The following is a 19,540-nucleotide window of genomic DNA, read 5'->3' as shown; positions in this document are numbered from 1 at the left end:
GGTCTCCTCGCACTGCTTGACAACCAGGTCCCCAACTGGGTCCACAGAAGCCCTCTGAATATTGTGAGGCTTAGCTCGCCGCTTCATTGCTGCCTTTACCCCATTTCTCCCCAACAGTGATGCGTGTGTTTACCAATCTGAGCGTGCATTTCCACCGAGTCTCAGTTTTTTTTTGGAGGGGGGAGGGCTACGTTGGTGGGACCAGATGTACTTTTTAAAAAGAGTAAAATTGTATGCATTATATTAATAGTGCCTCTCAACAACTTTGATAGCAACATATCATTTTAAGTTAACATTTAAATTATAAATGGATATTCAAGGAAAGGAAGGAAGCAAAAACTATGACATTAACATTATTTTAATGATAAAACACAACTCAAACTTGTTATCATGGAACCTGAAGAACAGGGTAAAAGTGCCCCCATAGGATTTCTAAGGATGTTAAATCATTATGGAAGCAGATTGCCACATATTTCTCCCAGAGTTGCTAGTAATTTCAAGCTTCTGACGCTTCATTTACTACATGAGTTCTTTAATCAGGGTGTCAACAGAGCTACTCATGAAAATACAACCCATACCCATCACCATCACCATCCTGCTAGTCACAAGGTTGGTGGTTTGGGTGCAACAACTGATCCTAAGGAGAAAGATGGGACTTTCTGTTCCCTAAAAGATTGACACCCTTGGAAACCCCACATAGAGTTTCCATGTGTTGGAACTGACTGGACAACATTTACCAACAACAACATTATATATGGAAACATACTACCACATCTTTCTCCATGGAACTGAGTAGTTTGAACTGCTAATATTTTAGTCAGTAGCTGAGAAGTTGACCATTGGAAAATCAGGGCTCCTGCATCATAAGCATAAGGTTATATAACTGGACGTTTATTTAATGTTTGAACATGTCTTTTGTGAATACAGGCATATATTTGACTTGGTGTATAATTTTCTTTAGAAACATAGTTTCCCCATTTTTCTTCTTACTCAACATATGCTAGAAGAACTTCTGTAGTAAAAGTCATGCATGTGACAGCATAAACTTCCAATGGGAATAACCATTGTCTTTTGAGCAACTCATTAACACAGGCTCTCATTTGGTAAATTATCCTCCACTGAACTAAATGATAACCTAGTGCCCTAATTAAGTGAATATAAATCTGAAATGATTTCTATGTTACTAGGAACTCTTTATGCATCAAATATAATTAATGTACCTCAAGGCGAAGAAAAATCAATGTGACCTCTGTACAATTGCTAAGGTTGTAAGTGGGCAGCGAGAGTAGTTGCTGAATGATGTATCAAATGATCTTTCCAGAATACCTTTAAGTGCCTTTCAGATGCTAGTGCAGTGAGCTGATACTCCCACCCCAGAGGACTCATGATCATCTGCAATTAGGAAACAGAGATGAATTGGGTCTATCAACTTTTCTTTCTCAAAAAAAGTAGCTCTTCTCAAGATTAAGTGTGTGTGTGGGGGGGATTTTGGAACAAAATTTCCTCCTTCAGGACCTGGATATGAGGTTCTTTCAAAGTTCCCACTCTTCTACCAGGAAAGCTGTGGTGCCACTAACAAAATCTAGATGATTCCAAAACTGACCTGAGTTGACCTCAATCAGTTTGAGAAATACGATGTAATATTCATGATTTTTATGCTTGTATTTAATTTTGTTTTCTAAATGCTCCTTCAAAAGTCAATCAGCTGGAAACAGGTGTAAATTGCGGGGGAAGGAAAAATCTGCTGAATAGTTTTCATCTTGTCTAGACAGCTTAGGTGAAAGGAGATGGAAATAAGAGTCTTATGATTCAATTGTGAGTAATTGTTATCATGACTAACTGCAACTGTCACAACTGTAAAGTTACAAGTTTTGTAACATAAACAGGGATCAGTTAATTTTACAGTCCAGGACAGAGGACCTTAGGACCATAAAGGGAAAAGAGCATAAGCAGAATGTGGGGCCTTATCCAGAGAAACAGCAGCACCAGAGATGGAGGCAGAGATGATGAGAGGGAGTGCAGCTGAGGACTCTAGACTCATGGAAAGGGAAAGGCTGTGTGCTGGTGACCAGGAAGCAGGATTTCAAAATGTGCCCTTGGGTTGTTTAAATTATTATATATTCCTGGATGTTTTTGTGCACATAGAAAAAAAAAAATCCAAAAACCAAAACCAAAGACCTCTAGGTCTTTATGTCTACTAACAGTCTGGAATCTCCACTGAAATCTATCCACCATGGTGATGTGCTGGTATATGAAATGCAAATGTTACATCTTCTACCATCACAGCAACATGTAAGCAACAACAAACAGTACAAAAAAACAAAAACAAAAACAAAAATGACACACTAGTGACAGAGAATACTGATTGCTATACATATTTCTTAGTTCTGAGTGAGGGTCTTGGTGTGGAGCTGTAGAACAAGCACAGAACTGCTAACCACAAGGTTGGAGGATACAATACACCAGCCACTCCTTGGAACCTTACACAGGGTAGCCATGAGTTGGAACCAACTCTATGGCACTTCACAACAACAAAAACAGTCTCTAATAGGGAGTAAAGGAGTTCTGGTAGGGTAGTGGTTACAAATTGGGCTGTAAACCTCAAGGTCAGCAGTTCAAAACTACCAGCTGTTCTGTGGGAGAAAGATGAGGCTTTCTGCTCCCATAAAGATTTATGGCCTCGGAAACCCTGTACAGAGTCGCTATGAGTCGGAACCGACTCCACGACACATAACAACAACAACAATAGGGAGTATGGTCAAACTGTAAGATAAACGCTGGATTAATAACCACAAGGTTAGCCTGTTGAGCCCAGCAGTCATTCTACAGGAGAAAACTGAGATTTTTCTGCTCCCGTAAAGATTTATAATCTCAGAAATCCTATTCAGGCTTAAGAAAAAACTTGATGACACTTTAAAACAATAGCACCAAGAGACAGGCTTGCAGAATGTGCCCTTTGGTTGTTTAAATGATTACATATTCCTGAGTATTTTTGTGTACAGCCAAAAGCAAAACAAAACAAATTAACAGAGGGAATAGAAGGAAGTACTGTTGAATGATGATACATGAGGGGATTGTAATCATTGAAATGAAATTAAATACCATAGGATGAATGTAAAACCAATGTTCTCCCATGTAAACTATCGCTCAATTCACAATAAAAACTTTAAAAAGATTAAAAAGTTAACTCAGTCAGACAAATACACTAAATAGTTTCTCTCATCGGTCTTCAAAAGTAAAGCAAAAACTTATAGCATGTATTATGGATTTAACTATGTTCTCCCAAAATATGTATTAGAATCTTAATCTCTAAACCTGTGGATAACTCACTTGAAGTCTGAAACCCACCCAGAGTATCTCAGAAGAAAGCCTGGACATATGCTTCTGAAAGACCATAGTCTTGAAAACTCTTTGTAGCATAGTTATAATCATAATTCTGTACACATGAGGTTGTCATGAATTAGAAATGACTAGACAGCAACTGATTTTATACCTATGGATGCAATTACATTTGGGAATACATTTTTATATGTTTAGTTTGATTAGCAGTCTACTCTGTAACCCACTAAGCCACTAAGGTTCCTTGAAAATTACAATTTACAGAACACAAAATATGTAAATCGCTTTTTGATAAACTAAATGTTAGTAACTATTGGTAGAAAATAAAAAATAAGTTTGAACAGTGAAAATGTTGAAGTAAAATACATCATAAGACTAGGTCTAATAGCACCCATTCAACCTAGCCTCGATGGCTTGATGATCAGAACTTGACTAGAGGAAGCCGAAAAAAAAATTTTTTTTGATAAAGGAAATGAATGTAAATTGATACAATTTAATTAATGTGACCTATATTTATGGTTGTAGTAGCTCAACATATCAACTGAGAGGAAAGGAGTCTTAATATCAAGGATCAATCCTATCCTGTCTGTATGCAGGATTGATAGTGATGGGCAACTTAGATATTGGCTACCTAAAATGGGGGAGGGGAGATAATAAAGGCACAAAGTGACTGGCTTACAAGTTTTCAAGAAGGAATTTAGTTTCAGAGTATGTGGGGGAAGGTAGAATCCCCACTGAATAGTTTTCATATTGTCTAGATGGGTCTGGTGAAAAGAGATGGGGATAAGATTCTTATGATTCAATAGTGAGTAATTGTTATCATGACTAATTGCAATGGTCACAACTGTAAAGGTAGAAGTTTTGTAACATATAGGGGGGAATAGTTAATCTTACATTCCAGGAACAGAGGACTGTAGGACCATCAAGGGAGAAGAGTAGGAGTAGAATGTAGGGCCCCATTCAGAGATGCAGCAACACCAGAGATGGAGGCTGGGATGAGGACATGGAAAGATAGAGTAGCTAAGGGCTCTTAAATCATGGAAAGAGAAAGGCTGTGCGCTGGCAACCAGGAAACAGACTTGCAGAATGTCCCCTTTGGTTGTTTAAATGATTATATATTCCTAAGTGTTTTTGTGTACATCTCCCTCCCCCCTAAAAAAAAAAAAAGAAAGAAACAAAACAAAACAAAACAGAGGGAATAGAAGCACATACTGTTGAATGATGATGCATGGAGGAAATTGTAATCATTGCAATGCAACGATGAGTGTAAAACCAATATTCTCCCATGTTATCGATCACTGAATTCACAATAAAAGCTCAAAAAACAATAATAAATAAAGACTAGTTCTAAGATACAGTAAAGAACAGTAGTTAAAAGCTTAGAGTCAGGAACCAATAGACTTGGGGCAACTCAAGCCTACCATTTCATAGTGTTATAGCCTCAAACAAGAACTGAAGCTTGCTCTATCTCCCATTCTTCACTTGGTAAAGCATTGCTAATGTTAGTGTTTACCTTATCGCAAGGTGTGAAGATTAGAGCCTATGGTATACACAAATAATTTCAAATGGTGTTCATAGACATAAAATATATAGTAAGAATCTATTTTTGCTACTTGCCTTTATTTTTTTTATCTTTACGAATCATTTCATGCAAATGTAAATGTCATTTCAACCATTTTTACATGTACAATCCAGCCATGCCAACCACACTCCTCATGTTGCATAACTATCACCACAATCTAGTTCCAAATCTTTTTTATTCTCCTTCCTTTTCCATTTCTGTGCTTCTTTGTTTTCCCTTTTTTTATATGGGGTAAAGTTCACAATAGTTTGTCCTAATGAAAAAGGATGTATACATTGCTTCCCTTCCAGCATTTGAAAAAAAAAAAAAAGAAGGCAATTTCCTCCCCTTCTCTTCCCCCTACTCCTTTCCTTACTTTTCTTTTTAACTGCCTTCCTCAACCTCTTGATATTATTGTATTTACATTATTCTCAGGATATTTTCTTTGATGGCGAGACTTTGTCTCATGTTCTTTGGACATGTTATTAGGATGGACCAGTCTCTAGAGAAGGACATCATACTTGGTAACGTGGAGGGTCAGCAAAAAAGCAGGAAGACCCTCAATGAAATGAGTGGACACAGTGGTTGAAACAATGGGCTCAAACAAAATGAAAATTATGAAGATGGTGCAGGACTTGGCAGTGTTTCATACTGTTGTATAAAGTAACTATGAGTTCAAAGTGATTTGATGGCTCTGGTAGCGTAGTGGTTACGAATCGGGCTGCGAACCTTAAGGTCAGCGGTTCGAAACTACCAGCTGCTCCGTGGGAGAAAGATGAGGCTTTCTGCTCCTGTAAGGATTTACAGCCTCGGAAACCCTGTACAGGGTCGCTATGGGTCGGAACCGACTCGACGGCACTTAACAACAACAAAAACAACAACAACAGTAACAATAGGAGTCCTGGTGTGGTGCTGTGGGTTAATGCCCCAGACTGCAAAGCTGTTTGAACTGCAAGGTGGGCAGCTCAAGTTCACCATTGGCTCCTGGGAAACCCTATACAGGGTCGCTATGGGTTGGAACTGACTCTACAGCACTTAACAACAACAGTAACAATAGCAAAATCTTCCTAAAATTATATTAAAATAAAAGAAAACAAAATTTCCAGTATGAGGCCACAACAGCACTGGCTTTCTGAATTGAAATATGAACATGTTAAATATCTTCAACCATAGGACTTAATAGAAATTGTTTGAGTCTAGAAATGCCTCAACAATAAGAGATTATTTCAGAATGGTAGGCTGTTCTGAAATTTGAACAATAGGCCTCTAGAATCTCATTCAAATATATCATTTCAACTTTTATCACTGAAAAAAAGTTTAAGAACTAGTTCACTTTTTTCCCCTGAGCAATTAGAATTTTCTATAAATTACAAAATAAGTAGTCAACAGTATAAATTGTAAAAGTTTTACATTTAATTTCTTTTTATATCTTTAACTATGAGCCTGGGATAATAAAATGATATTAGACATTTTAAAATTGCATGTGCAATTTTATGTTTATGAGCTGAAGTACAGTAATGTTTATGACAATGCAATTGCAATTGCAAATGCAATTGTCATAAACATTACTATACTTCAGTTCATAAACATTAAATAACTGACCTCAGATAGCATTAAATGTCTGAATAAACTAGGTGCTAGAAAGTTGAACAATTGGAACTAAATAATCTCATGTTGCCTGTCAGTTTGTCATACCATGGTGGCTTGCATGTTGTGATTCTGAAAGCTATGCCACCAGCATTTTAAATACCAGCAGGGTCACCCACAGTGGACAGGTTTCAGCTAAGCTTCCAGACAAAGACAGACTAGGAAGAAGGAGAGATAGACTGCTGCAGAATTTTTAGTCACTGAAAATCTTATGAATAGCAGTGGAACACTGTCAGATAGCATCAGAATATTGACTATTGAAACATTATGAAGAACACCAGAATACTGTCAGACACAGGGCTGGAAGATGTGCCCTTCACATTGGAAGGCACTAAAAACACAGCTGGGAAGAACTGTCTCCTCAAAATAGAATTGATTGAAATGATGAAATGGAGTAAAGCCTTCAGGACTTCCATTTGCTGATGGGACACACCTTAAAATGAAGAGAAACTGCTGTAAGCCTCCATTAGTAATCAGAACATGGAATGTATGAAGTTTGAATTTAGGAATATTGGAAGTTGTCTAAAATGGACTCTGTATCCCAGAGAGCTATGCTTCCCAGGAGTCTTTGCTCTCTGACTTCCTAGATGGGTTTGGCAAAGGAAGGCAATGGCAAAAGACTTTAGGGCAAGAAGAGGAGACAGCTCGTATGTGGTTTTTTTCTGGTCCTCCTCGCTCTCTCTGTTGGGTCAACTCTCCAACTGTGACTCTGTTTCTCCTACATAGGCCCCGCTTTCTGGGTTCTACCACCCACTAAGTATGTCTGCCAAATTTCATCTTCTTCCAGAAACTTGGCTTCAGTGAATACTTAGGTTTATTCTTTCTGATTAAGAGGTAAGATCATCTTCTTGCACATGCTAATCTATAGGGTGCCTCGTTTCCTTGTTGCATTCCCATGTTCCCCACACACTTTGTAACCAATTCTCTACATTACATTTTATCTGTTTAAGATAAGTAGAGTTTCCTAGCTTAATTCTGTATGATATTAATGCCTGTTTCAAAGAAAATACAAAACTTTTGAAGTTATTAACCTTAAAACAAAAGTTTGAATGGCAACCAGTCCTCCTAAATTTGCCCTTTCTTCATTAATTTATTGACATTTATCTAGTAATATGGGAAAGCAGTGTAGCACTATAGGATAAGCACTAACCACAAAGCCAGTGGTTCAGACCTACCAGTGGTTCCTCAGAAACCCTTTATAGGGTGGCTATGAGTCGGAACTGACTTGAAGGCACTTAACAGCAAGGGAAATCAGCCAGCAGACAAACCAAAAGTGGTAAATAAGAAGCATGCAATTTGTGATAAAATTCCCTGAAGCAAAGAAAACAGTTTTATGTGATAATTACCTGCAGTCTGCTGAAAGAAGTATTTTATAATAAGTGGTAAGGAAGCCCCTTTGAGAAAGATGACATTTGAATTTAGGCTTGAAAACTGGAAGGAGCCAGGCTAGAAATATCTGGATAAATCATGTTCTTGTCAGAAGGAACAAGCGAATGAAAAAGATGAAAGTCAGAAAGTATCTGAAGCCTGGTGTAGCTAGAACAAAGTAAGGAGGGAAAAGATAAGTCCAAAGAGCTAGAAAGGGGAAAGGTCATATAGAGCCTTTTAGGGATGACAAGCACATTAGAATTTAATATAAGAGCCATAGGAAGTCATTGGAAGCATGAAGCTAGAGAAAAATAGGATTCAATTTGAAAATGTAAAAGAGTTACTACATGAAAAAGGGCTGGAGCAAGTGGGTGAGAGGAGGCCAGACGTGCAAGTAAATCAGAGGAACCAGGGAGGAGAGTCCAGGGGAGAGATGATAGTGTCTTGGTTAAAAGTAGAGCATAAAGAAAAAACCAGAAAGCAATTTGTACAAATAACGAACAGGACTCATTGGTATATGGAGATTCTTTTCAAAATAAAGCACACATATATTTTGTCAGTATATTTACAGACTGCACCTTATAAAGCTAAAGCTGGAGATTGTACAACTTGGAGATACTAAAGTAAAATCCAATTATATATTTCCTTTTCCTTTTGACGATAAAATCCAAGCTACTCAAATTTGTCCCAACAAGTCAAGTGGAAGACTGCACAAGAAAAGCAAATATTTTCTTAGAACTTGGAAGCCTTTAATACCTGTAGATAGGAAGTGAATGAGTGTAATATTCAGAATAATAAAATGTTCATATAGGTATCAGTACACTTGGACTTGAGGGCTTGGTATGCTACAGAATAATGCCATTTTTTACTTTCTGTTCTAGTTTTATCGGTGCAGAAGAACTTACAAAGGTAGTTTCTGTCTGTCAACTACCAACAAACATGTAAAATTAAAAGCAATGCCTTAAAATGCTGGTGATCACCTTTTGATCCACATTGCAAAAATAAAGCTAAGTGAAACCTAATTAATTATGCATGAGATTGTTGTTGTTGTTGTTATGTGCCATTGAGTTAGTACCGCCTCATAGCCACCCTATGCACAACATTATGAAACACTGCCTGGTCCTGCGCCAACCTCAAAATCATTGCTACATTTGAGGCCATTTCTGCTGCCATTGGGCCAATCCATCTCATTGCGGATCTTTCTCTTTTTCTCTGTCCCTCCACTTTACCAATCTATGTTAAAATCTTTCTCCAGGGACTGGCGCCTCCTGATAATATGTCTAAAGTAAGAGAGATGAGGTCTGGCTATCCTGACTTCCAAGGAACTTTCTGGCTGCACATCCTTCCCAGTTCATTGTACTTTCTATATTCTCCACCAATACCACAACTTGAATGCATCAATTCTTCTAAGGTCTTCCTTATTCACCATCCAACTTTCACATGCACATGAGTTACACCATTCATATCATCATGGTCAACTCTACTTTCAGTAGGTAGGTTCTTCCCCGGTCGTATTTTGAGTGCCTTCCAACATAAGTGATTCATTTTCTGGCACTACATCTGAAAATATCCTGGTGCTCATCATCATATTTCAATGTTCAGTATTCTGGTGCTATCTGACAAGTGTTTTACTGCTGTTTATAAGGCTTTCACTGAGTAAATATTCAGAAGTAGTCTGTCTCTCCTTATTACTCTGTCTTAGTCTGGAAGCTTGTCTGAAACCTGTCTACCATGTGTGACCCTGCTGGTATTTAAAGGATTGGTGGCATAGCTTCCAGAATCACAGCAACACGCTAGCCAGCATAGTATGACAAACTGACAAACAAGTGGTGGCCTGGTTTAGGGTCCTCTTCAATTATAACAATCTGATGGCATAATGGGTTACACATTGGGCTGCTAACCACAAAGTTAGCATTTTAAAATTACTAGTTGGCTCCTTTTGTAGTACTGCAGGATAATGCACTGTACCACAAGGTCAGTTTGACCACAAGGTTGGCAGTTCAAACTCACTAGCTACTCCGTGGAAGCCCTACACAGTGTCACTATTTGTCTGAACCTACTGGAAAGCACTAAATAACAGCAGTAGCTGAGCCACAGGAGAAAGATGAGGCTTTCTGTTCCTGTAAAGATTTACAGTCTGAGAAACACTTTCCAGGATATTCTTTACAGGTCAGAACCGACTCAAGAGTATACAAACATGTTTAATAATATAAGTAGAAATAATGCGTTATAGAATACCTTTAAGGTCAGTGGCTACGAAGTATCCTGCATGCAAGTTAGCATAAGCAATAGACTAACCTATTGAATATTCATATGGGTAAGCAATAACAATAAATATTAAAAAAAAATCCCATGACCTGCATTACTCAATGCTCCTAAACTGTTAAAAATTTAATCTCTCCCTCCATCGTTTACTTGCTCCCTTTGGGGACATCAATTCTCATACAATAGTATAACGTCTCTAATATTTTTGTATGTTTAGAATTTTAGTTGATATGTGCTCCCATTTCTGTCAAGGCTAGGACTTAAATTAATTTAAAATTTTTTTTCCAAACTTCTCCTTAGACTTCTTTGTGAAACTAAAGTGAACTTGAAAAATAACACTAGGTAATGGGTTAAAAACAGCAATTTTGAATTTAGATTTGTTGTAATTCTGTAATATTGGAAATGTTACTAATTAAGTCTCTTTGAATTTCTCTTTATTGAAAAATTAGGAAAACATATCTATCTCATCAGATGAATGTGAAAATTAAAGTTGAAAACATATGTTAAGTTTATAATGCAAATTCTGAAAAGACAGGATACAATTAGTATTTTTATTATTAACAAGGGCTAACAGAGTCCTGCGACCCGACTCGATGGCACTTAACAACAACAACAACAACAGAGTCCTGCTGTAGCACTGTAGGATAAGCACTGACTGCTAGCCATAAGATAGGCAGTTCGAATCCACTTAGAAACCCTATACAGGGTTATTGAGTCAGAACCAACTTGAAGGCACTTAACAACAATAGCAATGTCTGAAGTAAGGGGAAAATTTCCCATAGTATTTATTCAAATAAGTTGTTTAATTAAAAAATTATATATCAGAATATAATATTTATTAAAAAGAGTTTTCAAAATGGATTCATGATCACTGAAAAGTGTCTTGATTATTCATACAGTTAGAAGTATAGTTGCAGCAAATTGTTTCTTTAAAGACATCTGTATTTGGTGCAGATTTTTGTTTTAAATCAGTTAAAAATAGGGAGGTATGTTGTTTTTAGTATGAACTGTTAGATAATTGAAATGTTACATTTCCTTTGCCTTTACTGTGTTCTGTATAGAAAATATTCTTTATCATAACCTCTTACATCACAATTCCTCACTGTTTCTATATGTTTACAAACAACATATAGCATCTGCCCATACTATTTTATCCCCAGATAATCCTTCAACTAGCATGCCCAGTAATGGAGCTCAGGTAGCATCCATCAATGAGATGCAACTTGAATGAGATTAAGATGAATGACAGCACTGCTTGCCAGAAACAACTGAGAAATTAATGGAATCAGCACGGGTACTGTAACTACCTCTCCCACTGACCTTCGGGCAAAATATAGAAACAAACAAAAAGTAGCAGAATAAAAGGAAAACAACACTTAAACAAATGTTATACAAATCTCTGTATTCCTTTTGTACCTTTAATACTCCCATATTGTTGGGATCGACCATGTAGAACCAGAACCGGACAGTGCACATTCCAAGGCTCGCTGGGAAGTATTTTGAAGTAGTGATCCTTGCAGTGTATTCTTTGGGGCCAGAGGAGTTGACATATAGGAAGTGTTGCCCATTACCTTAAAATAGATAAACATAATGTTTTCAGATAGAATGTGTTCAAACATGTACAAATTTCATTTCCTTTATAATGACCACATACTCTCTTTCAGAGACAGAAACACAATTAAATACAACTCATTTTCTTTTCATGAATCATACCTGTAATTTCATTATCTTCAACAACAACAATGAAAATACCATCCTACAATGATATGAAGGAGCCCTGGTACTATCATGGATTACAAAATGGGGTGCTACAAATGGCTCTGCAGGAGAAAGATGAGGCTTTCTGCTTCCATAGAGATTTACTGTCTCGCAAACCCTATACAGGGTCACTGTGAGTCTGAACCGACTCTATGGCACACAAACAGCACCACCATGATCATATGATTCACAAAAGTTCTGTGGGATTGTGACTTGTGCATAAAGTAACCAAATATTTATTTTGGCCAGGAAGGTGTATTCTTTTCTCCTAATTTGCTCATACCTATCAGTTTCAAGTAAATAAAATATTTTTTAGCCTGTACATTGAGAAGTTATTCAGTGAGTAATGGTTGCTGATGGATAGTGTGTCTCATTTTCAGTTGCTCTGATTCATACATTGACCATAGTAGTAATGAATGACTCTAACTGAAAGTGAAATGGGATTCTGAATGTTACCACATTATACTCTCTGAGAGAAAGACAGCTTCTATTATCATCAATTGCATTAGTACGTGAAAGATCTCTGCATTTAAATGCAATTGAATTTTTTTCTGTTGACATGTTTGTCAAAATTCATCACAGCTACTGTTCCCTTCAAATTAATTCTTTGTGGCATTTACTGGGAGAGAATGTAATAAATATGCATATCAAACTGAACATTGCCTTTGGTTAAATATTTGCTTATACTTCTAAATGTAGACTAAATTTAAATATTTTTCTAAAGTGAAAATATATATATTATTTTTCACTGCAGCATTTCAGTATTTATTAACTAGCAGATTTACTACTACTACTCAAGACTTGTGTGCCAGTGGATTGTGAGGCAACAAGACAACCTGGTTTTAGTTCTCACAGAATCAAACTGGAGGAGAAAATCTAAGGGATTGTTTGCTTCTATATGTGATTTGCAATTTTTTTAAATGTGCACTAATTGAAAATAGCTCTCTTGAGTTGGAAGCTTTTATAAAAGCCAGTGAAATAAAATAAATAAAAATAAAAATAACCAAGGAGAATGATTTGAGAATTATTATAGCTCAATTTTAAAGTGTAGGAAGAGGAACAACTTGAAAAATGTCCCTGCAGTATCTGTAATTCACTCACCCGTTTTCAAAAGCTAACCTCTATTCTTATTGTCCTTGGAAATCCACTGTATGTGCCACCTAACATTGGCTTAACAAAATGAACCCAGCTACAGGAAAGTTTTTCTGTTTCCTCTCATATTACTTTCTAAGTAGGTTGCTTAATTGTTTTCTTATTTGGAAAAGGAAGACATAGGCATAACATGCATACCTAAGCTATTATCTAAATTCCATCTGTTATTCATGAAAAACAAAATAAATCCATCAAGTTCATGATGATTCATAGCAAACGTGTGTGTCAGATTAGAACTGTGTTTCGTAGGGTTCCCAGTGTTTGATTTTTAAATAGTAGATCACCTGGTCTTTCTTCTGAAGTGTCTCTGGATAGGCTGGAAACTTCTGTCTTTTAGGTAGTAGCTGAATGCACTCAGCATTTGAACCACCCAGGGAGTACTCAGTAAAGACATAAAGCAAATATACCAAACCTATTGTCTTCAAATTGCTTCTGATTAATAGTGACCCTGTAGGATGAGTCCTGGAGAGGCAATGTAGGATAAGCACTGAACTGTTAACCTCAAACACTGCAGTTCAAACCCATCATTCACTACTTGGAAACCGTATACAGGGTCTCGATGAATTAGAACCAATTCGATGGGACAGAGTAGAACTGCCCTATCTGGTTTCCAAGTTTTACAATCTTTATGGAAGGAGACTGCCACATCTGCCTCCCATGGAGTTGCTGGGGAGCTCAAACCTCAGATTTTTTGGTTAGCAGCTGAATGCTTTAATGACTACACTACCAGGGTCCCTCAGTAAAGACATACTCTACTTAAACTCACATTGTCTTTGCAATAAGAGCATCTAGATTTATCCTTATCTTGGTGTTTTTACACCCTGGAGGATATTCAATGCATTTGAACTGTGCTTTATCAGACAAACTAAAAAATAGAAAATAATAGAGTATAACCTAACCTAATCTGCTATAGGAGTCCTGGTGTGGTGCTGTGGGCTAATGCATCAGACTGCTAAATCGTTTGAACTGCAAAGTTGGTGGTTCAGGCTCACCAGCTGCTCCTTGGAAACCCTATATAGGGTCACTATGGGTTGGAATCGACTCAACAGCACTTAATAACAACAACAACAATATGCTATAATAATGTTGTTGCTGTTGTTAAGTGCCGTCGAGTCGATTCCGACCCATAGCGACCCTGCACAGGGTTTCCGAGGCTGTACATCTTTACGGGAGCAGAACGCCTCAGCTTTCTCCCGCGGAACAGCAGGTAGTTTCGAACTCCTGACCTTGCGGTTCACAGTCCGATTCGTAACCACTACGCTACCAGAGCTCCTTGCTATAATAATAATTTCCCTTATATTTGATGGTATCTATAACCGACTCGATGGCACATAACAACAACAACAAAATTAATCCCATATTTAATCTGTATAAATGGGCTTGAACTACCTTCAAATTAGGCTAAATTTATGTTAAATATGTTACTATAAATGATTTTATATTTTATAGCTTATCTCTTAAATAGTATAAAGAACATATTCAAATATAATGTACACTTATTCTTTGTTGTTAAGTGCTGTTAAGTTGGTTCCAACTCACAGCAACCTTGTATAGCATTCCCAAGAAACAACTATGAGTTTGAACTGCTGACCTTCTGGTGCAAATCGACCTTGCAGTTTAGTACTTTATCCCACAGTGCCACACCAGGACTCCACACTTACTCCTTATTTGTTGATTATTACGTTATCTGACATTTCACATTTACAGTAATGGGAAAAATCTACTTTCCAAGTCCATGCAGTCCTGGCTGCAAATGTCCAATTTGAAGACACTTCCCATTTGCCCTTTAACATAGGGCTTCATACCATTACTATCATGATCAGCAAAATGAAACAGAAACAGGCCAGGATTTTCACAATTTGGGAGATTTGTCACTATAACCAGACAGAGAGAAATTACGAGTTGCAAGTCCTGGAACAGGAGATTTTGGAACAGGCGTAAGGAGCCCTCCTTTCAAGAACCTGATTCAGGACTCTGGAGAGCCATACACATTCATAGTGAGATGGCCACCATCTCTGAATGGGGTGCCACAGCTCTGAGGCTCTGCTTTAAGCTCATGGGAATTTGTCCTCACTTTGAAACAATTGAACAAACCCTTGGTAATGGTAGTGGCTATGTGCCATCTAGCTGGTTCTGTAAATCTTTATGTGAGCAGCAATTCTCATCTCTTTCCCATGGAGTAGTTGATGGGTTCAAACAGCTGACAGAGTCGCCCAAACTCATTCAGGATACAGTGCTTTCAGTCTCTGCATTTTTTTTCCATGACACTCAATACTGAAGAAATCTCTAATATTTTTGTTTGTTTGTTTTTTAAGTATTTAAGTTCAAACAACTTAATAAGTGTTAAAATTCTGACAGCATTGCAGATATTTAAAAGAATCATCGATTAAACCTGAAAAAAATTACATTTTAAATTGATTCCTTTTTCATGTGTGTGTGAATTGAGTGAAAGTTTACATGACAAATCATTCATTTTCAATTCAACAAAACATATTTTGTTTCATTTCGATGATTACAGTTGTCCTCCATTTTCTTTTTTTTTAAAGTTTTATTGTAAATTGAATGAGAGTTCACATGGGAGCACATTGGTTTTACACTTATTGTTTCATTGCAATGATTACAATCTTATCTGTGCATCATCATTCAAAAGTATTTGTTTCTATTCCCTCTGTTTTTGTTTTTGGGGGGTAGGTGTACACAAAAACACTCAGGAATATATAATTATTTAAACAACCAAAGGGCACATTCTGCAAGACTGCCTCCTGGCTATCAGCACCTGGCTGTCAGCACACAGCCTTTCTCTTTCCATGAATCTAGAGTCCTCAGCTGTTCTCTCTCTCCATGCCCTCATCTCTGCCTCCACCTCTGGTGTCGCTGCTTCTCTGGATAGGGTCCCACATTCTGCTCATGGTCTTCTCCCTTGATGGTTCTAGGGTCCTCTGTTCTTGCACTGTAAGATTAACTACACCCCTCTTTTTGTTACAAAACTTCTACCTTTACAGTTATGACAGTTGCAATTAGTCATGATAACAATTACTCACTGTTGAGTCATAAGAATCTTACCCCATCTCTTTTCACCAGACTGATCTAGACAAGGAGACTACTATTCATTGGGGATTCTACCCTCCCCCATACACTCTGAAACTAAACTCCCTCTTGAAAACTTGTAAGTCAGTCACTTTGTGCCTTTATAGACCCCTCATTTTAGGTAGTCAATGTCTAAGTTGCCCATTCCTATCAACTCTATATACAGTGGGGATTGGATTGATCCTTGATGTGAAGACTCTTTCCCTCTCTGTTGGTATTTTGAGCTACTAGATTCATAAGTATAGGTCAAGTTCATCAAACTATAGCAATTTATTCTTGTTTTCCTTTGTCAGAAATGTTTTTTTAATCTTCCTCTAGTTGAGTTCTGATCATCAAGCCATTGAAGCTAGGTTGAGTGAGTACTATCTTCAAGTTTGGCATTCTTGTGTGTCTCCCCTCACTTCATGTCAGCTGGACGCTTTGTTTTCAGCTTTAGACCTCCATGGCTATGTCCTTGTCCATGGGCTCAAGAGACCCCAAGTCTCACCACACTTTGGACCAAGCAGCCCTTCCTCCTTTCTCTCTCTTTCTTCTCCAGGTCTTTGGGAGTCTATGGAACATGGTTGAACTCAGACAATTTCTTCATTGTGGCCTTTCCCCCTCTTCCATTCACCAGGAGACCAAAGTGTTTGTTTACCAGCACTTTTGAATTTCAGTTTTGGAGTGGGGTTTGTCCTGAAGGGACTTGATTTCTTGCCTTGATGTCTCCCCAGTGAACAACTTGTTTGTTCTTGGAGTAGCCAATCAGACTGCCATTTTTGTTTTGGATTTTTCCTGCTGGTCTCTCTTTCAAGAAGTATCTTCTGTTCCTCTAGCGGTTCCAGGCTGGTCTGCTTGTCCTTTCAAATGGTTCTGCATGGGACTCAGGATTCCTATGCACTACAGAGTCTCTGCAGGAATAAATTCATTCTTAAACCACAATTAGCTTGTAATTTGGGCATTGCCCACATTCCCAAATCTTGAAATCAGATTCAACATCACCCAACTCATTTCCTATTCCATGCTTATTTCTCCCCTACTTACTTTTGGCATAGTAACTACTGAGAAGTTTGGCAAAGACAATACAACATCAAAAGGAATGGATTATAATCTAATGTTTTCATGTTAAGGCTATACTATGAATCTCAGTGTAAAAAAACAAACAATATATATAATCCATATTTAATGTATATTTATTTTGATAGAAGACAATGTCATGACAGTCTGTAGATGAAAGTAAGTAATCCCAATAATTAGATAGGGGACTCTGAGATGAATGTTCAAAGTATACCTTGTCTGGCCTCTTATATTTGCATGTTCAAGTACTGAAAAGAACCCAGAAAGTTGATTACTGATTGAGATGTTAATGCATGCAGATGTAAAATTCTTTCCACTTTAAGTGTTAAGAATGCAAAACTATGAATGGCAATTTAGTAACTGCCTGGTGTGGTCCTGTAAGAGAAATCCTGGACTGCTAACTGAATGTTCGATGGTTCAAATCCACCAGCTGCTCCTCAGAAACTGTACAGGGCTTCTACGAGTCAGAACCAACCTGATGGTACTTAACAAGAAGAATATTTCACATTTGGTCTTTGGAATTTCTGGAACTCTACAATACCTTAAGTTTGACTTTGTGAGGGTATCAGACTTACTGCAAGGCATGCTTTTCTTGAGAATCATAAAGGTGAAAAGTTGCTTAGTGTCTGGAAATTATTCATAGAAACATATTAATTATCCAGAAACTATGTACTAGCTCACACAATTATAAAAGCTTACATTAAACTATATTTTAAAAAATGGATTCAATTTTTTATCTAATAAGCTCAGACTAGCTGCATTTTCAAATATTTATAAACACAGTTACTTTATTGAGAAATACCTATTTATATCTAGTAAAAGTGGTGGAAGTTCAATTTAGTCTCCCATACAAAGCTCAGAATTTACAAAAGAAAATAATAAAGCTTAAAAGTCTCAACTGCCACAACATATTTGTAATTTAATGGTTGTTGTTGTTGTGTGCTGTGGAGTCGGTTCCAACTCATAGAAACCCTGTACAACGTTTCAGAGACTGTAAATCTTCACAGGAGCGGAAAGCTTCATCTTTCTCCCGTAGAACAACTGGTAGTTTCGAACTGCTGACCTTAAGGTTCGCATCCCGATTCGTAACCACTATGCTACCATTTAATGGTAAATGGCCATTAAACCAGTTCACTCTATTTATATAAGACTCTGGAAATCATCAACAATATTAATGGGCCAGATTTTCTTAAAAGTAGGATTATTTGTTTTTGTTTTTTTAAAAAACACTATTTTACAGCTTTCTGTTGACCATTTTAAAAACTTAACTAACAGTGTAGGTCAGACTTCATTTCATTCAGTTTGTAAAATATGTTGTTCTTGTTGTTGAGAGCCATCGAGTCAGTTGTGATTCACAGTGACCCTGTATAAGGTTTCCAAGGAGTGGCTGGTGAGCTTGTAAAATATCCTTGTCCTTGCTCTGAAGTGCTGTGAAGCCAGTTCTGAGCTATATAGGGTTTCTGTATAGGGTTTCTGAGAAGAGTCTGGTGACCTTGAACCACTGACCTTGTGATTCAAAGTAACTTTGTAGTCCAGGACATTAACCCAAAGTGCCACATCAGTAAGATATGGTAAGATATGTTTTACATCTTTTAAAGTATGTAAAATATATCATACTTTAATTAAGTGCTACTAGACATAATGGTGTGGTGATGTAGGTTTACAAGATTGGCAGTTCAAATTCACCAGCTGCTCCTTGGAAACCCTATACAGGATTGCTATGAGTAAAAATTGATTTGAAGTCACTGAACAACAACAACCAGATATAGTGCTCATTATGTGTGTATGAGTTATATCCCTCCACTCCGATCATTGTCTTCCTAATATTTCTGGTACACTTTCAATCTAAGACTTTAATTTTTTTATTTAGGATTACAAGTTCTTAAGGTTCTGAGGGTATAGACTTTATATTTCATATCTTAATTAGCAAAATCTGGGCACTAGATAAACGTTATTAATGTTCAATTGTTTTTCTTAAACTTTTTTTAGATTTGAAAACTGGGGAGCAGTCAGTGTCAAATAGTATAAATGCAGCATCAAAATGAACTTTGTTCAAATCACTATTACTGTATGACATTAGAGTGCCAAAAGCATATCAGCCACATTCAGGGCCCGCCACTGGCTTCACTGACATTTTCTTTCACATTGGTATGAGCAGAGAAAAAAGGCTCTAATTTGTCCTTTAAATGTGATTAGAACCAGTCTTGAGTTTTTGAAAATGCTTTGCAGAGTTACCATGCTCTAAGGTAATGCATTTGACACTTCTTTTATAAAAAGCACAGCTAATACATTAAAAAGAAGGATGGA

At 37.2% G+C, this 19,540-nt stretch overlaps 1 protein-coding gene across 1 annotated transcript in view; it reads right to left on the bottom strand.

Moving 5' to 3' along the window:
- The window catches only part of MALRD1 (MAM and LDL receptor class A domain containing 1), a 1,127,868-nt gene that overhangs the window by 294,186 nt on the left and 814,142 nt on the right, over nucleotides 1–19,540 (bottom strand). Inside the window, exon 32 of the mRNA XM_006869907.1 lies at nucleotides 11,597–11,751. Coding sequence (XP_006869969.1) covers nucleotides 11,597–11,751 — 155 coding nt within the window. The remainder of the gene's footprint in view (nucleotides 1–11,596; nucleotides 11,752–19,540) is intronic.

The sequence above is a fragment of the Chrysochloris asiatica genome, unplaced genomic scaffold, assembly GCF_000296735.1.
Source record: "Chrysochloris asiatica unplaced genomic scaffold, ChrAsi1.0 scaffold00137, whole genome shotgun sequence".
In the NCBI taxonomy this organism is placed as follows: Eukaryota; Metazoa; Chordata; class Mammalia; order Afrosoricida; family Chrysochloridae; genus Chrysochloris; species Chrysochloris asiatica.
The sequence above is the reverse complement of the archived record's forward strand: the minus strand, read 5'-3'. Positions and strand labels throughout refer to the sequence as shown.